Here is a 20,233-nt window from a genome sequence, read left to right as displayed (position 1 = left end):
AATAAAAGGCTACACCAGCATTTTGACCAGTAAGCAGGATGAAAAGGCTTTTATTTTGGTAGCTTTGAAAGAGAACAGATGTTGGGCTCTTTCCCTGCCCCAGTTCAGTCTTCCTTGATCTGTAATGCTTTCACCTAATGTATACGCAGCTTGCATATGGAATGCTAAAGGAGGAATGGAATCGCATGTTTTTAGTGTGGTCGACTTTGTGTGACTAGTTGTCATTTGACTGTTACTTTACCCTTTTAGTGTTAATTATCTTTTGTATCCAGTGGCGAGGTAGTTTAGTGCTAAAGTTGTAAATTTTTTATAAAAGCAGCTTCTTGTCAGCTGTATGTCCACGGTGTAGAGCAATGGAGTTTTGACACTTGACTAGGATCTTTAGGTGCCAATGTAATATAATAATGTGATAGTAGCAATAATAATCACTTTATGTCCTTTGCATTCTGTATAGGTTTTATACAGAGCTGGGTGGGGAAGAGTTTTGTTTTCCAGTGAGCGTTTAAAAAATGTGGACATATCTTTGCAAATCACTTTGAAAAAAAAAAAAAATCAGATTTGCTCAAATGAAACACTTCAAAATTAACCTGATCAGTTGTGGGTTGTTTTTTGGTTTTTGGTTTTTTTTGGTAACAATTGAACAAGCAAGGCTTTGAAATAAAGGCAATTATAAATAAAACATTTTGCAAAACCTCGATGTGTGGTATGTTGGCAAAATGAAAGCTTTTATTTAGAACACTTCTAAATTAGGAGGTTTGAATCAAAGTAGCTCTGGCTTTAAGTTTTCCACTGCAAAATGAAAACCATTAGTGTTTTGGGTCTCCTGTGGCTATTTACCTGCCAAAGCAATCATTAATGTAGTTTCAGAAAGTTCTATTTAATGCTTTCGAGGCTTTGGATCTTTAAGTAGAATTTTCTGAGGGTGCCAAAGCCAGCTCCTGGGCAGTCTGTTGATGCCAAGAATGTAAGGCCTCTAATTACTCAAAGACTGATGTTGTTACTTAAATACAAATCAACACCATTAATTTAATATGGAGTTGTGAACTGGAATTATGAAAGACACAAGTTGCATCATTTGTGGTAGTAGCTGAGGCATATGTTGTAACTGCTGGCTGGTTTTGTGAACCGCGCATTTATGTTTCTGCGGAACATCTGTATGTCAGGAGATCTGTGCCATTTTCCACTTTCTGTGCAAAACCAGCTGCCTCTGTGGTAGTCTTGTGATAGCATCACCTTTTTTTGCTTTCTCAGATGACTTTCACAAAATGTTTTTTGAGGCTTAATATGCTCCCTGTCCTCACTGTAAACACACATTTATTTGTCTATGTATTTATATACATGGAAATTACAACTGCTTTTCCAAACCAATACCGTAATGTGTAGGTATGATTCTTCCATGCCTGCAGAGGTTACAGGGAAAGGAAGGGAAGGAAACCTGCTGAAGTATATTGACCATGGAACTCTTAGGAACTGAATTTGTGCAAAGCAGGTGGGTGCATCATCCTGAGCATTTGCAGTGGACACCTTCATGGTTTATAGCCAACCGTCCCCAGCTTCTCCAGCAGAATCCAGCAGCAGGGGGTAGAGAAACTGGGGAAAACTTTTTTTGTCAAAACTGAATGAAACTAGGAAATGACTACATAATTGCTAATATTCAATGTGTCACATTGTTTTGTACTGAAGGCAAATTTTCTGGTGGGAACGTAAAGGGAAAAACAGGCAATGAGTGCAGTTGGTAAGTAGCTGTTGATTTAAAGAAGCTGGGAAGAGGAGGAAGAATTGAGAGATAAGCATACGACCTAAACAGGAGTAAAGTACAGGAGTTAACACTGCTGACATTTAGCATCACAGCTTTAAGAAATCAACCCTGATTTGAGTTTATATATCCAGTCTATTGTTTTGAACTGTCATCAGACTCTGGAACACAACACTGTTTTCCATCCGAAGATTTTATTTTCAACTCTGAAAGCTGTAAACATCATTGAAAACAGGGAGGAAATCAAAACTGATAAGCAGGAAAAAAACCAAGCCAATAATCCACCCCTTTGATTTTTAACATACTTTTGTAGCAAGGTTCAGTGGCACGTTGCATGACAATATAGCTAGATGTACAGAGCATCTCAGTAATGCTGTCTTTATCATTAGTATTACAGGAACAGCGTGCTACTAATCACTTTCAAATTAACATAGCTTTTCTGCTTTGCAGCATAATAACAGTGTGCAGAAGGGGTTTTTTTGTTATTTGTGGTGCTTTCTTTGTCTTACCACTGTAGTATAACCTGCTACAAGAAATAAGTCTGATTTTGCAGCCCAAGGGAGTATCAAAACCAGTCAGGTTTTGAAGTCCATGCCTGCAGTGATTTATGTCTGGAGTTTGCTCTAGGACTTAATACTGCAGCAGGTATTCCACCCCAACAAGGGTTTTATCAGGTTGCAATTTTTTCTGTCAGAGAAGGTCTTTCAGATTCTTTCAGGTTCCTTTCAGATATGGTGTGTGTATATGTATCTATATATATGTATGTAGATATGTATAGATACAGATATATGTGTTTATATATATTAAAATTACCGATTGGCTACTTTATAGTTCTGAGAGAAACTTACAGTAAGTTCCAGTGTCTTTTCAGATCTTACCATGTTCCTCACAGTTCCTTCCCAAACAACAATACCGGTTAGATCAAAGGCATACGGTATGCATACAGTAGTGTGCTTATACACTGATGAGTGCAGTGACTATACAGGTACAGTGATGGATGACATTGCAGTGCTGAGGCAGTTGGTTTACTGTATGGGACCCCAGGGTTGGGGTTTTTCTGCTCTAATTTAAATCATAGGAATAACATCATAGGCACTTCAAAAGGAAAGATGTAAGCCAATGTAATCTTCTTTGTAACTCCACTATCAGCTGTTCACAGAAAGCTCATGCTGCTTCTCTTGTTTGAACACTTCAAGCAGTTGTTTTAAAGGAGAAAGCCAAAATTCTTTCCAAATTGCATTGTTCCTCAAGTAACCGTTTATTCTAACCCACTACTGATGGGAGTGAATGGTGATGTGTCGAGAGATTGTAAAGAATGCTGCTGAATTTGACTCACGTTCCTCTTTGCTTTATTCACAGATATTGATGAGTGTGCTGAAGGACGGCACTACTGTCGTGAGAATACCATGTGCGTAAATACACCAGGATCCTTTATGTGCATCTGTAAAACAGGATATATACGCATTGATGATTATTCATGCACAGGTAAGAGCTGTATATTCATGAAAGGAAATAACAGGATGATGGTATTTAGGAGCACTGATATGATTCTTCTGAAGTTAATCTTTGTTAGAGTCACCAAATGTCTACATGAAATGTTAAACAGAATAAACGCCAAAATAATTACAAGGATGTAGTGCAGAAAAGCTAATGCATTTTACAGATTCTGTGTACGTTGTATTCTTTGCCTGAAATTGTAAGGCAGTCTGGATTGTCTTATAGGTCTGCATGGCTTTGTGTGCTGATAGAAAAGGTGAAGGGAGGAGGCTGAAGGGAAAAATAGGAGAGCAAAAATAGTGCTGTGGGTTTCCATGTGGCATACCAGTACAACTTCACTTGCAGTATAATGACTCTTCTGCAAACTTTTGATAGGGTTAAATTTGCTGTATATTAGAAGCGACTGTTCCCTCATTTTGAATTCTCCTGCATCAGCGAGGTTCCCCAGCTGAATCCTGAGTTCAGAGGGCAGGAGCTCTGCCTGCCTTCAGCCACTGGACGACATGGTCGGTCTTATCTCTGTATCTTCCTTTTTTGCTCTACTGCCAGTGGATGCTCTAGAGGAGCTGTTGGGTTCATACTGACTTTCTCTCTTCTAGTCTTCTTTTATTGCAAGGTATTTTAGGGTTATGGAATGAACACTGAACATTTACAACAGCCTTCCGTATCAGAGCCAGGCTGACTGTAAGTGTTCCTGGGAGGAATGTGTTTTTTCCTACCAGGCAGATAACGCAAATATGATTCAAAGATGTGGCACATTCTCTCGGTGAAGAAAAACGTGTGTGAACAAAATAGTACCACTATTTTGTGTCCACAGGGGAACACATTAGCTCTTTCTATAAGAGGATATATTTGTCCAGTAAAACTTTCTTGGAGTTCATATTATCTAACAGTAAAGCTGGCCATAAATGGATGAGAATATTCAGAATGTGGAGAGAGCACTGTGAAGTTAATTTCTAATTTTATTTAATTCTGTCCATTATGTCTTGGCATTTTTTGAACATCAGTGATTTGTCTTGGTACAGAAACAGCTTCTTCATAAACTGGCATAATTTGCTTGCCCAAACATGCACAGCACTCAGGGACATGGATTTGAAACCACATACATGTGATTTTTGTGTGTACTGTCTTACCTCTGCTTGACATTCCTCTCACATACACTGGCAAGCACTATTTTTACTGCAGTAAGCCCAGTTCTTGAAGGACCAAGTTATAGACTGCTTGCAGCAGGTCCTTTCTGAAGCAAGCGGTATGTTTCTGATCACTCTCTCTTGTTTCCACACTCTCAGCTGAGTAAAGCAATTGTTTCACTACCTACTGAGTGTGAATGTTGGGATTATTTTAGGACTGACTTTATCTAAATCACCATGATACTTTTTCCGCTTTGCTTCCCTGAGCTTGCTGTTCCAGTTGAACTCTGTAAATGGTAAACCATCGCAAACAACTTCAGAGAGGCATTCTGTGCCTATAAATATAATAAAGGTATTTCTCGGTACTCTGCACATTGCATTCCTCATATTTGCTGAAACGTACTGTTGTGAAATTCAGTGTAGTTCAAGAGCTCTGGACAGTCAAACTGGTGTAAAACTTGATGGAAATCCATTACAGATCTCACATTCCAGACTGAGTTTGGCTCCACATTTGTAAAGAAGAGTTTCCTGTGAAATCAGCCTGATGGGTGACAAAATGAATGATTTCTTTTCCACCTTTTCCTTGATCAAGCTAGGAAAAGTTAATGTGAAAGGAAGCAAAGTAGATGAAATAGTTTTGTAAGATTTCAAATCTTAAGACTTGCTGTGCCAGATGAACTGTAAGTCAGGCAGTGACTTTCTGTATGTCTGACCAATGCTACTCGCTGCCATTTGGGACCTGGAGTTTTTTCTGGAGTTAAATTGTAATGAATTTTGGATACTGATAGGCAACCATGATGATGCAGTGCCTGTTGGGTGGTAGAATTTCCATGAATGGCAACCTAACAGCATGAAGTGCATACATCACAAAATAACTGCATTTTTTTTTCTGGTTCCACAACTAGTGTGAGCCCCTCCAGCGGAGGCACTGGTCAGTTCCTGAAGTACACCTATGAGACTCTTGCATGACATTTCCACCAAACAACTAGTGAGTGAGAGGTTAATTATGTTTTAAAAATTGAAGGAAACACAGGGTACATTTAAAGTCATGTGCTTTGATCAGTAAATGGCATTTGGTGCTTGTTTTAGTCTATATGAGTGACATTGAGAGCATTTACATTATAGCACTGTATTAAAGCAGGCAGCAAGTGTATATATTTGTACATGAGACTGCTGTAGGTTTTTCACCCCTGAGCATATTCTTTGCTCTTTGCTGGTTTTGCCATGTATTAAAGCTCCTGATTTTGGAGACTTTCATGTGCATTCATTTGCCCAGATATAAATCTAAAAGATAAAGTGAACACAGGTGGGAAGAGTATGTTGCTGCAGCTTTTAACACAGAGCCTATGGAAGTTGGAAACCACTAGATTGGTTAGCATTGTCTCTCCCAAAGAAACTTGCAGTATTCTGAGAATCAGCAAAGGCTCAGTGTAGTAGAAACACTGACTGTGTTTACAGGACATTGCTGAAAGATGTGTATGTTAATAAATCAATGAGAAATAACAGTGGGAGGGAGTTTATGATGCTAGTGACAGTACTTTGCTCTCCTGCAGACAGACCAGCAGGTTTAGTCCAGGCTGTTACGCTTGGGTATAGCTGACTTTTCATAAGCATGATTTTCTCTTACAGCGTACTGTGGTATTTTAAAGCAAGTAGTTTACAAGAAAAACTCGTTATACTTCCCTTTATTGTCTTTTTTTTGGTTTGTTTGTTTGTTTTTAATTTAAGTGGAGCCTTAATAGCAATCAGCTAAACAAATGATATCTAGGACTTGATAAGGAAAAGTAATTTCCAAATATGTTTTGTTTAGAGAATCAAGGCAGTAAAGTGTGTTAGGGATCTCAACCTGTCTCAGCCAACCTTGTATTTGCTCTATTTAAGTCCATCAATTTAATCTGCCTTTTAGGCTTGTAGAAAGCAGCAAGTAGAAATCTTTGCACTTTGAGAATCCAGATACCAACTTGTCCATGCCCAGCACACCTCACTGGGCATCATGAACTCGCTGCAGCTGGGAATTATTTTGATTAAGCTCAATTTTCTTATCATGAGGGTGCTAGTTCCTGAAGTTAAGGACATAAACCAAGCCTTTTTATCTGGCAGAAAAGCAGGACAGGAGAAAAGCAATCATGATAGACCAAAGAGACAGAGCTCTGCAAATTAAGGACATGTTTTTGAAAGGTTTTGTGAAGAACACCCTGTTTAACTTGGCATATCTGTGAAAGTAAGGCTGTGCACTGTCCTTAACAGAATTTTCTGGGGTTTCCATATTTCTTTTTTGTTCTAATAATCAGAATATCTGGCAAAAATCAAAAGTGGGAAAGATGTCTGTAAAAGAAATGGTATTTTAAAACCAGTTCAAACACAGATAGGCAAAATACTTTTACATTCATACCATTGGATAGTCTCTATGCAATTCATGCAAAAAGTGAGTATTGTAGGACGTAACTTCTGCATTGCTCATTTCTATTTTCCTTGACATAGCTGGAAGCATCAGCTTTGCTAGCATCAGTTCTCAGCTACTGCAGAAGGGTATTATCAGGATGCCTCTTGCCAGCTACTCGTGAGAGCCATGCTGCAGAAGCCCCACACAAGGACCTCTTGTGCGCAAAGGCAGTCCTGAGTATTTTAGGGGCATTTTGGTACTTCAAGAATACAACGAAAACTACCAAAGGCTCTAGGACTTACGTTGGTGTGGTCGTATAGTATGCAATTCTGTTCAAATCTCTCACAGAGAGTCTGATACACTTTGGTTTTTGCCAACGTCTGCAACTAAATTTAGTCATTCAAACCTCTTTTGCCTTCTGCAGAATTTAAGTTTTTAGCTAGTCTGTATTTCCCTCTTTGGCAATTCTGGGTTTGACTTGCTAGCTGAAATATCAATGAAACTAAAGAGGAGGCAGATTTTTAATCCAGTTCAGGAATAACAAGAATAGGGCAAACAAGCAACAACTGACCCTGTGTGTTACTAAATGTTAATTTTCAAAATACATTTCAGGTCACACTGTTCCTTGTAATGCTGTGTAATCGAATCACAGAATCCAGTTATGGAACTGTAGCTATGCATAAAATAGGTGACTTACTGTAAGCTGGACCAGAAGCTCTGGTAGCACAGCCTTGTGAATGTTACTAAGCAGGAAGAAAATGTTCTGTAGCTTGGCATTAATATGTCATTGTTTGCACAGGATAGCTGAAGCACAGGAAGGAGATGTTGAAAAATTATACCTGAACCTTGATTAGGCAGGTTATGATGTGAGTGATGTCCATGCAGCTTGCCGGCAGACTAACATAAAATACCTTATTGTTCCATTCTATGCACACATATATAATTTAGCAGCCATTGATCAAAATAGAAAAGAGACATAAAATCAGTGACATTGAAGGGTTTTTCTCCTGTATGAGACATTTGAAAAGAAATCTGTGCTATCTATCTCTGTCAGAGTCCTGGGCACAAAAGACTGATTTAGACAGCTTATAGCTGCTTCCAAAACAGCTACAGTCTCTTTCTTGCTGGCATGTTTATTGCAAGTTTTACAATAGATTTGAATTACATTTTGATTTTCACAACAAAGGATGTAATGAAGACATCAATTTCAGATTTTGTTATTTGTATTCATCTGGGAAGCAAGATTCGCAGGGTTAGACTGAGTTAGTCACAACCATATTTACACAGAAATCTGTTGTTTGTGACTGATTTTATGTTCAGAAATCAATCATAGCTATGAGAAGGGAGATGAGTCCTAAGCTGTACCCATATGCCAAATGGGTGCACAATCTGCAAGTTAAAGGCATAAAAAATATGCCCCGGGCTACCAGGCTTTTCCAACTTTGGTATCATCTCATTCCCCTTCCACTTAGCTCCACAGAACTTGGAATGTAATGGTGTTGTGCTGGGGGAAGGAAGGCAGAAAATGGCTTGAGTCTCTGCTGGGGTAGTTTTATGTGTAGTGGTATGCCACACCATCCCTGTAAGATATGATTAAATCTGAACGCTTTAGTATTTTTCTGAAATAGTAACACTTACATCCTTACTCTGCCTGAGATTACAAAAATGCATGGGCTGTTTTCTTGGCTGGAAAAAGAAAGTTTTCCTTCTAGAAACGAGGATGCAGCCAGTGTCACCTCCAGTCTTTCAGACTGCTGTGTAATCTGCAGCTGGTAGCAGTGCTCTGAGCAGTGCAATACATATCACCATTTATTTTTTTTTTAAATGGAAAAGGAAGAAGTTAAGAAACAAGACATAAGAGCTCTCTTTTTCACACTTGGCTCTAACAGTGGGGAGTTCTGCCTGGCCACAGTGGATGGTTAATCATATTTAGTCTGAACAGATGTCATTAGTTTCTTGCTTGGGACCACTCACCTATCTAAGTAACCCATCAAAGATGGAGCAGAAGAAAGAAAACCCTGTGAGATTTAGTACATCCTCCCTAGATCATCTTAAGGCTGAGGAAGATGCATGCCATGGCCTGGAGAATCCATGGGTTTTCTGAACCCCAGATGATTTGTTTCTGTGCAATCTCATGGGACACTTGGTTTTTTTGGGTGTTGGGTTTTTTTGTTTGTTTGGGTTTTTTGGGGTTTTTTTTTGTTCTGTGGTTGGTTTTTTTTTTTTTGGCTGTCCAGCCAGGATAAAATGGGGAAGTGAATCTGATGGAAGTACTGGTGATGTTCTCAGCCTCTCCTGTGGGTGGGAGTCCCTGAGGTGACATGGGGAAGGTAATGCAGCTGATGTTACCCTCCCAGACAATTTCTCCCCAGGGGCGGTTTTGTTTTCCCACACTTGGTGGTACTGGAGAGGGAGGTGTTGGGGCTCTCCATGAGTGCCCTCAGATGGTATCTTCAGTTGATCGTCCCTGTATGTGTGGTCTGGATAAGGTGGTAAATGACTGAATGTAAGGGAGACATATGAAGTATGGACTGTGTTAGTATCTAAACCAGACTCTTTGAATTAATGTTTGTACATGCCGTGATCTATGGGGTTTGGTAATTTTTTTTTACTTGTTTCTCTTTTTTTTTTTTTTTTTTTGAGAGAGAGAGAAGTGGGTGATCTACAACTTTGTACCTGACACCAATGAGGTTTTACAACGACACAGTACTTTGGCAGGAAATACATATGAAGTCTTAACTGATTAATTATTAAAACCGTATCATGCCTGTTACAAATCATGGCCTACTTCTTCCAAGCCTGTCCCAGCCATGTGAGCAGCCATGTCCATCCCCGCAGCTGCGCTGAGCTGCGTGGGACCGCTCTCCATGTGCAGAGCTAGGCACTCACATCAATATTTTAAATGCATGCAAACCTTGTAACTTTTTTTCATAACCATTTTGCTAAATCCACTCCAGACGATTTTGTCTTTCCTTTTTATTGTCACGTAAGCCAAGTCCTGCTGGTTTTTTCCTACTGCTTGCTTTTAGAAAGAAATTACTTAGAAACCAAAGGAGTTGGCAAAATAGGTGGAGATTCTAAGTCTATGAGGCTTTTATTGTGCATTACAGCCTGGTACCATCATATTTGTGTTCCTGGGTTTATTTTCTGACTTCTGAAGAAAATTGTGAAGAATTTTTATATAACATACCATGACTGTTACGGGAACATTTACAACATTTTTTTGCTCTTCAGTGAGGCATGGTTGCAGGTTCTAAATAGGTAAGGAAGGGATGAAGTACTTCTTTAGAAAAAAAAAAAAAAAGGACTGGGTGGAATAGATGGATGGCTTTGGGCTTTTTGATTTGACCATGTAGAAGGCCTACTTAAAACAATGAAAGATGTGTTGGACTCACTGGTCTTTATTTAACTGCGTGTATCCAGCTGGACCTTGTTAGGCCTCCTCCCACCTCTGCCCCAGTATATTTAAGTCTTTATGAGGCTCAGAGATTTTTCGAACAACATGTTTCCCAAAAATGCTGCCAATGCATTCAGCAGCATTTTTTTGGTTTTGTTTTTTTGTTTTTTTTTTTGCAATAGCCTCTCACAGTAAACTGAAACCTAATAATTGTTTCTGCATAAATTGCCAAGAAGCATGGTGGTAGCAAGTTGAATGACACCTGAAATGTTAATTCTTTGGAATACTGGCAGCTCTGCATATTTTTCAAATCAAATTAAATCACAAATCTGTTGCAAATTGGAAGGAATTCCAAGACCAGCATTAAAATAATTAAGGGTCTGGGAAGATTGACTTGACATATGGGAAAGATTTAAGGAGAAAACTACACATTTAGCTGCATAATGATGATGAATGCGCAAAAAGTAGGAATTATGATAACAATAATACTAATTAATTATTATTTGAGGGGTGTCAATAGTAAAGGGAAAATGTAGGGGAAAGACCTGCACCACTGCAGATCAGTGGCTAGTAGTTTTTGACATTAATTTTTTACATCAGACCCATATCCTCTGCTCTTTACTGATATCATGGGATAACTTTGAAACAAATGCACCTTGTTATAATGCACAGAAAACAGATCGTCACATTTAGTCCGTTCAGTGCTCATGCATCTGATACTCTTTCACCTATCTTTGTGCTTTTTTTTCCCATGCAGCCATTAATGTTTTCTCACTTTGGTTTTCTGACAGGCCACACCATTGTGATTTATTTTACATTTGCTTTGCCCATAATAATCAAAGTTGTGTTCTTTCTAAGCCCTTCTGTTTGGTTCCATTCTTGTAGATAGCTGTGGCTTATAAACAGCCTACACATCTGCTTGGATTTCAGCTAATGCCACTGGCGATGTCCCCGCTTAAGAAAGATACCTGCTGGTTTGGTATTTTGCTAAGCGTTGATACATGGTGGGGTTTTTGAGTGCATGTTTGGGTATGTGTGTACGAAAAAGGATTTTAAAGAAACATCTCTGGAATACTTGTCTCCGTGCTGGCGCTGGGTCAGGAGATGACTGGCTAATGATCTTCTCCAGGGAGTGGGAGACTGTTTTCTTTTAGAACTGGCAAATTTCGTCCACTGCTTTTGAACATGAAGTGTTAAAGGTATAGTTGTAGTCCTCAGTAGAAATTGAAGTTACCTTTAGAGGCTTTTTTGCTCACCTCATCTTTGGAAGTCTCAGTATGTTTTGTACATCTGATAAAAAAGTCTGCTTTGTATGTGCCAGTGCCCAGTTTTCATTATCCTATCAGCCAGGAAATAAATGCATCTGGGTCTTTTTGGTATAGTGTATAGCCAAAGGCTGGGTCTTGCCTCCTTTTCCTTCATTAATGCTTTGTTTACAATATAAGTCTTCTGAGGATGCTTGTGAGGAAACAGAGCCAGTGTCTTTGCAATGCTAATGGAGCCCATCCTTATCCCCTGAGCGCAGATGCCCCGCTATGGGAACCACCAGTCTGGTATCTGGATGGGCTTGAAATGCCAGTAATAGGGACCTGCGATTTTGTTGAAATAACACAGCTCATATGCTGTTTATGGTTCAGGTCCCCAGATTATCAGGGGTTTTGCTGGCTGCCCAGTTGTTACCCTCTGCTTCTTGCAAGATACAGCTATTTTTGAGGGGGCAATACACTCCCTGTCACATGTTTTTTTTGTTAACATAGTACTCTGACACACTTTGGATGAATGATTCCTCTTGGCATCTAGAAACTCGAGTTCATGCAAGTGCATCTGCCTGTGGGCTCCTGTGCAGATTTCACTGGTTTATTTTTGACTTGCAAATCCATCAATTGTTTGGGACATCAACAGGCTGAGAAATCTCTTCTTTTTCCTGTACCGTGCAGCAGAAGAGACGTTTAAATGGCAGGGATACTTGAAAAAAAGTTTTGTTGAATTGCATGAGAAAATGCTGCAGGTAAAATCCATATTTAATACCTAGGGCACAGGCCAGGTAAAATTCCAGACTTGCAATACATTCCTTCCAGATATTCAGGAAAAGTTCATTGGTGGGTTCTGATGTGGGGTGGGAAATGGGTTTGCACCAGTATATGTTGGTAGGAGATAGCCTCCAGCTAGCTGTGAAGTGTGAGTATTTTACAATATCATGTATTACTAGTTATTTTTGATCCAACTGTACATTTCAGTGCTCACAAATGAGTTCTTAGAACTGAAAGGGAATGCCTCTCCTTATTTAAAATGAAGAATAAAATCTAGCTTACATGCGAGGAATGTAGGCTATGTTTTAGCACCTGCACCAATCTCTTCTAAGGGTGGTATAGTTACCTGGGTTTCCATGGAGGAAAGCTACTGTAAGACTGATGTAATCCAGAGTTGAATGAAGTCATCCAGCTTCTGTCTTTAAAGCTGCATGCTTGTCCTCAGTTAATTAACAGTATAAAATTGGCCTGCTTTTTCTGACACACAAGAGCATCCACAAGTCATGTCGAGGATAATAAGAGCTGATAGTGCTTAGTACATTGGTAAACGAGGCCACATTTTAATAAGTGACTAAATATGGCCACAAGATGCAATTTGTTCAGCATTGCTGCATACCCTTTACCCTTCACTGCTGCAAAGAAGTTAAAAAAAAAAAGTCTATGACCTCAGATTAGTTATATGCTTATAGTATACCAGCTTTGTTACTTGAAAATATGGTAATATGAGACATAATGACAATAAAAAAATCTGATTTCTTCCTGTTTGTTTCCCTTGACTTTTGTTGATGAAATCAGCAACACTTGAAGTTTTCCTCAAGTTCTGCAGCTTGTACAACAGCCGAGCTCATTGACTGTGCTTAAATAAAGATTGAGAATAATTGCCCAGTATGGTGCAAGGGACAGAGCAATAAACAAGCTTACTGACAGGGGCTTGTTGTAACATCACCGGAGTGACATACTACGGCTCGAGTAAGGGAATGTTGTAGTCAGCAAAGCACCAGAGAAAACATGCAGTTCTGGATTTATAATGATGTGGGCAAGATGAACCATCTGTCTTTTCCATCTCTGATTTTGGTGATTCCCCCTCTCACCCCCCAGCCCCAGTTCTATTAGAAGTAGCGTGCATGCACATACATTATCACACAGTGTAATCCAGACTCCGCTGAGGCGATGGTGTCCAACTACACTGTCAGGGTTGCTGTTAGTAACAAACACTCTGGAAGTCAGCTTGTACGCACTCAAAACCTCATTTGATTCTGATTTCCTTTACTTGGCCCAGTTTCCATTCTGCTTGATAGTACATCAGCCTACAATGAAGCTCTCAATCCTCTTTCAGGATAAATTCTCTCCAATATCCACTTTCTAGCTGTAAGATAATTCACAAAGCTAATAAAAGAATGATCATTCAGACTGGGCTTGTTGCTAAGCGACTGCATTACTAAGATAAAAACACAAGTCATTTTTATATATCTGCTATATCTTATACAACGGAACTCATTTATGCGTTATTTGGATTGAATCGGGTTATCGTTGACAACTTAGTTTAGAAGGTGTTTTAACTTGGAACAAGACTTTTTTTTCCTTCTTAGAGGATACTTTTTAGGTCCCATTTCCTCCTTGGTTACTGACCCAGTTCATAACAACTGTTCATCTGGCTGTGCAATTATAGCAGGATTGATTTCTCAGCTGATCAAAATCCAACACATTTTTAAAATATCTTTGATAGAATATGATTTGAGTTGATAAATAGAAAATGTATTCCCTTGAAAAAGATATGAATGTATGCTCTTCAGTACTGGACGCTTAATTCTTTTACAGAAATCATTCTTTTACTAAATAAATATATTTGTTATATTTGGTATATATACATATACACGTCTCAATGCATTATAGAGCTGGATTCTCTATTGGCCTTAGGAATAGAGGATGGTAAAAGGATGATATCAAAAGCAAGTCTCTAAATATTTTGCATTTTTACAGCTTCTCTATGCTGTTTAAAATCTGTCTTTCTGCAGAAGCAGACATCAGAACTGATTATTTTGTTTTACAAGAAATATATTTTGCATTCTTAGGGTGAAGAGGAAGTTTTCAATTTATAGAAAGAGGTACAGGTATTGACTTGAGAAGAATATACTTGGTTTGAAACAGTACCTCAGGAAATCATCTTTCATTCATGTAAAAATTCTGAAATTAAAATATTTTCAAACATTAGCATTGCTGAATATTTATCTCACAGTATTACAAGAGGCATCCAGTGTACCTCCCATTTCTCAGTGTTCTGAACCCCTCTGCAGCTTTCAAGCACCCAGTGTCCCTTGACAGCTTCTGCAATACAGTTATGTGCTGTGTCAGTAAAATATGATTGGAAATTAGAGATGTAGGGGTATAGTAAAATTAACAGAGTGTATTGTAAAAATAGGCAATCTAACAAACCATACAGCACTGAATGAATTATTCATTTCCATAACTAATTACATTGACTCTTCATGTTAGAATTTTACTGAAGTTGACACAGGAGGTGAAATTCAGTTTGCAATTAAGATACCGAAATGTAGATGTCTTCATCTAAGCTCACATTGTAATCAACAGAGGTCAAGGATTCAGCTGGACCCAACTCTATTGTTTATTGACAGGTTCTAGGCAGTCATCATCATGGGATTAGCAGATCTGACACAAGATCTACCTTGTAGGTCTTGCACTTTTGAGTGACAGCTGGATTCAAGCAGTGTAAGTTACCTCTTTCCATGGGTTTGAGCCCCTTGTATGTGGGCAACTCAATCCCATGTTAGGTATCTATTTTACACTTGTTGAGTTCTGTAGGTTACCCTGACTGAAATGGGAACTTAGATGTCTATAGCAAGATCTGGTTGCCCAGTTATAGGTCTAGTGCCTTTTTAGATGCTGTAGTGTGTCCTACTTGCTCTCCAACTGCTGTTACAGTCTTCCTGTAGAGCCTTGTGTTGCAACCTTTGCTGATGTCTTGGATACCTGTGAGGTGCCAGGCTAGATGTGACTTTTTAGCTAGGTGTGTGTTTATGCAGTGGAATCCTGCCCAGTAATGCACATGTAGACACCTGAATTTAGATACCTTAATCTGGAGCTGAATTGTTCCCAGAATTACTAGCAACCAAACAGCTGCAGTTTTTCTTCAGAAGAATTTAAGTACAAGAGACTGAAGAGTGCATGGAGTATTGTCTGGTCAAAACTTCTTCATCTGTTCATCCCAGTACTGGACGGCAGTTGTGGACTGTGGGAATTAGGACGATGGTAGCGAGAGGACGGCCAGTGTTAATTAACTGAAACATGACATCCTTTCACAGCTGGCCTTTCCCTCACCCATCCTTCAGTGGATGATCATAGACTGTCAAAGATAGACTGCAAAGATCAGGAAACACAGTAGGTAGCCTTGAGGACAGTTTCTTTGAAGTTGTAAAGATCTTTCTGGCTCAGGAGACGGGAATCTGCTGCTGTCTCATTGAGCGAGCCAGAAGTGAAGGAAGTTGGATAGCTCACATCTATCATGTCTGAGCCAGCTGGTGATTGCCTCGTGCTGCGAGAGCATAGCCTGTTCTCAGAGGGACTCCAGCCAAGGTCAGTGAGAGACTGGAGATACTGTATGAAGCAAGACAATTTTAAAAAAAGGAACAGTGGAGTTATGTAAGGTTATGTGGTCATGCTATATTGAAGTCAGCAGTTTTCTACACATTCACAGTAAAATCAAGGTGACTATAACCATGATATAAATTAGCCAGGTTTTGAGGGTAGTAGAGGGTACTACAGCTGGCAGTATGTGGTTATAATGTCCATCAGTCTGCTGGCATTCTACTGTTGAAAAATATTTCCAATTTTAAGATAACACAGTTGTAAGAAAAGACAGAGGGTAAGAAAGATAACTATCTGTCAAGACTCGTAAGAGGAGATATAACATTTTTTAATTTTGTCCAGGGCTTCAGAACCCTTTTCTTTTAATATTATAGCTGCATGTTTTTTTCTTTAAATGAATATGGAAGTTTCCTGTTTGGACAGATATGAATCCCTGAATTATTTCTGTTCAGACAATCTACGAGCATGGAAACTTTTAATTCTCTATAATTTGATTCCCACTGCATGCCGCACGGCATGTCCACTAGTCATTGACTCCTGAAACAAAGTGTCCTTTGTTTTTTCATGAAATGTTTGTAAGAGATTAACCTGTTTTATGCTAAATGGCAGGCTGTTTCCTTAACTCATGTTTTATACTGTCAGTCATTGTAATTGAGTATTTGTCATCTTTGACAAATCCTTCCTAGGTTTGTGTCTGCAATAAATCTTTATCAGTATTACTCTCTTTTGTCAGTCTTTTGCACTGATGATTCTTAATTTACAAAAAGAGATGTACTTTGCTGCATCAAACTGCTTCTTCAAATTAGAAATTAATTTCTGTAGTCAAAATAATCCAGAAACAGCCCTTTCAGTTACAACCCTCTTTTCCAGTTGTGTGTTTGAGTAGCAGCCTTATTTGTAGTACAGACCCCTCGACCACAGCAGCAGTTGTGTCCTTGGCTGGTCCTTCTTTGCACATGGAATTATGCTGAAATTTACCCTGAAATGTGTTGGTGCACAAAGTAAACATATTGGGCTTATCCACTTCACTGACTCATCCGGTGTCTGTGTTCCTATGCGGAATCCCAAAGAAAGGCTTATACTTTTAGTTCTGCATGTAACTTCTGATTCACACTGAAATGTGCTGCTGATTCTGCAGGCAGGCTGTGGCTGGTCATGCACGAATGCATAGCGTGGCAGCTAAACTGGCACTTTTTCTGCCCTTCTAATTCTGTCTAAAACTAGTTTTGGTTCCAGAATTTACTCTGTCTGTATTCACCAGTTCATCTAAATGAAAAAAGAAGACACAGTGATTGGCAGGACCTCTTTATGGCAGTCAGAAAGGGTGGGCCAACAGGAAGGAAAAATTACCACCTACGGAGAAAATATATTGGAACCCATCCTTAAGGTTTTGTTCTGCTGATGCCCCAAAGAAGACTGACAAAATCATCATCATTAATTTGAAAAGTCATGTTGATGCAGAGGGAAGCATCGCTCTCTACGCTATGCTCCTGTACAAAATAGTCCTAAGGTTCTTGGGTGAAATTTGACTTTTGCTAGTGAAGATACATATTGTAAGGCAGTGTTTCTGAAAGTACCGTGTCTAAAAAAGGTACTTGTTATTTTTCCTGAGGAGATTCTCAATATACAGAAGTGTTCTGTCTTTTTTGTGTGTTTGTTTTTAAGAGAACACTAGTGGTTTTGAGGCATCTTCAGGTCTGAACTAGAAAACTGAAAACAGAAATTATTTCGGAAATAGTAATCAACTTTCTTGAAATCAGTTCTCTTTACAATTTATGTAGTCAGATGTGCAAAAATTGAGGCCCTCTCCATCAGATAATAAAAAACCTTGAAAATCTCAATGTTTCTCAATACCCAAGAGCTCTGTCAACAAGCTTAGCAATAAGATAGGAGGCTGCTCTACCTAAAAGGTTTGTAGGAGTTCTTGTAGGAGTGTTTTTCAGACAGGCTTCCAAATCATCTTAAAAAGACTGTATCTATTTCCTACTGTCGTTATATGCTGCAATCTTTTCCCATCATCTTAAATACATTCTTAGGAGAAATGGTGCGAAGAATTGTATATATTTTGTATTTTAAAAGTATTCCAGGGAAATGCTTGCAGTCAGCTAGCTTGATTAGCCTGTAGCTCACACTGGTCTAAATCAAAAGTCGCTATTGTCAGTTGTCATGAGAAGGCAATAAGAATTAAGTATCTTGATGTTTTATCATTTAATTTCTTTAATCTCATGTTTTTCTTTGGGAATGAGCATTTTGTGAAGATGTCAGTGTACTTATTTATCTGCATTTTATTCGTTCATTTTATTTACCTGTTTCAGTGTGTTTCCCTTCCAATATATTAATAAAAAAATGAACATTTGATTTAAATGGGGAACAGAATTTCATTGTAAATACTTATTTTCTAATGCAAAATAACATTAGAGTGGTAGACTGTTTAATCACGCAATAAAAGATTAATTTATACTATCCCAAATATCTGTCTTGGCAGATATTGGAACTAATTTGTAAATACTTCCTAAGTTAATGTCCAAGTCACATGGAAATGGAGATTTGGACGGGACTGGCAAAGATAAGCAGCTCTGAGTCACACAGACCAATCACCAGGGAAAATATATTGTCAGCAACAGTAATTACAGCAGGTAATTGTGTCATTTACCCTGTTACAGACCACTAAATGTGATGAGTTTGGAACATACCAGCTGTCACACAGTGTTAACTTTGATGTTCAGGGTTTGGAAAACAGTAGTAGAATCTTTTAATGACGGTGCATTTAAGAAAATGAAGATAAAGGTTTCACACTGTTCAAAGTGGGCGTAAACGGCCAGTTCTTTTCAAGATAAGAGGATCAATTTCTGGAAAGGTGGGGGTCCATCAACAGCAATCCCTTTCAATTATTATTCTGTGTTTTTAATAAATTTGGAGTGAGCACATACTTGGTAAGAAGAATTGATTACCTTGTTCCCAGCTCTTCAGAAGGTAGAAATGGATGTAGAATTCAACTTAACTTCTGTCTACATCATTTTAATGTTTGGGATGTTAATAGAGATTGTGGTTGATGGTAGCGTGAATGGGTATTCCAATCTACTTTGAAAACCCTGTATTTATTCACTTAGTACCCTTTCCATGGTGTGGGCTTCATCTTAGTTTAAAAAGTCCTCCAAAGTTGTTCACAGCATCTCAGCTTGAACCCTAGCTTTTCCAAACAGGAGACATATAAGGGAAATAGGATTGCAAAAGTGAAGTCATCCTGGGATATCAGTAGTATTATGAAAATGGAATATCTGGTCAAGGTTTGCCTTTTTCTTAACTCTGTGGTTTGATTCTAAATTCATGTTTTGAGTATTTGAGACCTGAACAATACTGAAGACTTAATGTCATTCATGGTTCTGCTTATTAGAGCAATTCATGGTGTTCTTAAATGGGACAGCAGATTTGATGGCAGAATTTTTCAGATATGTAAAGTTTCCTAAGATATTGGCTGGATGGTTGCACTCAAAGAGTTGCGGTCAACGTCCAAGTGGAGAACGGTGATGAGTGGCGTTCCTCAGGGGTCGGTACTGGGACTGGCACTGTTCAACATCTTTGTCGGCAACATGGACAGTGCAATCGAGTGCACCCTCAGCAAGTTTGCCGACGACACCAAGCTGTGTTGTGCGGTCCACATGCTGGAGGGAAGGGATGCCATCCAGAGGGACCTTGACAGGCTGGAGAGGTGGGCCCGTGCAAACCGCATGAAGTTCAACAAGGCCAAGTGCAAGGTCCTGCACGTGGGTCGGTGCAATCCCAAGCACAACTACAGGCTGGGCAAGGAATGGTTTGAAAGCAGCCCCAAGGAGAAGGACTTGGGGGTATTGATTGATGAGAAGCTCAACATGAGCCGGCAATGTGCGCTTGCAGCCCAGAAAGCCAACTGTGTCCTGGGCTGCATCAAAAGAGGTGTTAACCAGCAGGTCGAGGGAGGTGATCCTGCCCCTCTACTCTGCTCTTGTGAGACCCCACCTGGAGTACTGCGTCCAGCTCTGGGGGCCCCAGTACAGGAGGGACATGGAGCTGTTGGAGCGAGTCCAGACGAGGGCCACAAAGCTGATCAGAGGGCTGGAACACCTCTCCTATGAGGACAGGCTGAGAGCGTTGGGATTGTTCAGCCTGGAGAAGAGAAGGCTCCAGGGAGATCTAATGGCAGCTTTCCAGTACCTGAAGGGGCCTACAGGAAAGATGGAGAGGGACTGTTTATCAGGGAGTGTAGTGACAGGACAAGGGGTAATGGGTTTAAGCTGAAGGAGGGTCGATTTAGATTAGATGTTAGAAAGAAATTCTTGACTGTGAGGGTGGTGAGGCACTGGAACAGGTTGCCCAGAGAGGTTGTGGATGCCCCATCCCTGGAAGTGTTTAAGATCAGGTTGAATGAAGCTTTGGGCAACCTGGTCTAGTGGAGGGTGT

General features: G+C 39.4%; 1 protein-coding gene across 1 annotated transcript in view; it reads left to right on the top strand.

Moving 5' to 3' along the window:
• Positions 1 to 20,233, top strand: part of NELL2 (neural EGFL like 2) — a 160,603-nt gene that overhangs the window by 88,125 nt on the left and 52,245 nt on the right. The window contains exon 13 of the mRNA XM_054806789.1: positions 3,116 to 3,241. Coding sequence (XP_054662764.1) covers positions 3,116 to 3,241 — 126 coding nt within the window. The remainder of the gene's footprint in view (positions 1 to 3,115; positions 3,242 to 20,233) is intronic.

Source organism: Grus americana, chromosome 1 (genome assembly GCF_028858705.1).
Source record: "Grus americana isolate bGruAme1 chromosome 1, bGruAme1.mat, whole genome shotgun sequence".
Classification (NCBI taxonomy): Eukaryota; Metazoa; Chordata; class Aves; order Gruiformes; family Gruidae; genus Grus; species Grus americana.
This window is presented reverse-complemented; position numbering and strand designations above follow the sequence as displayed.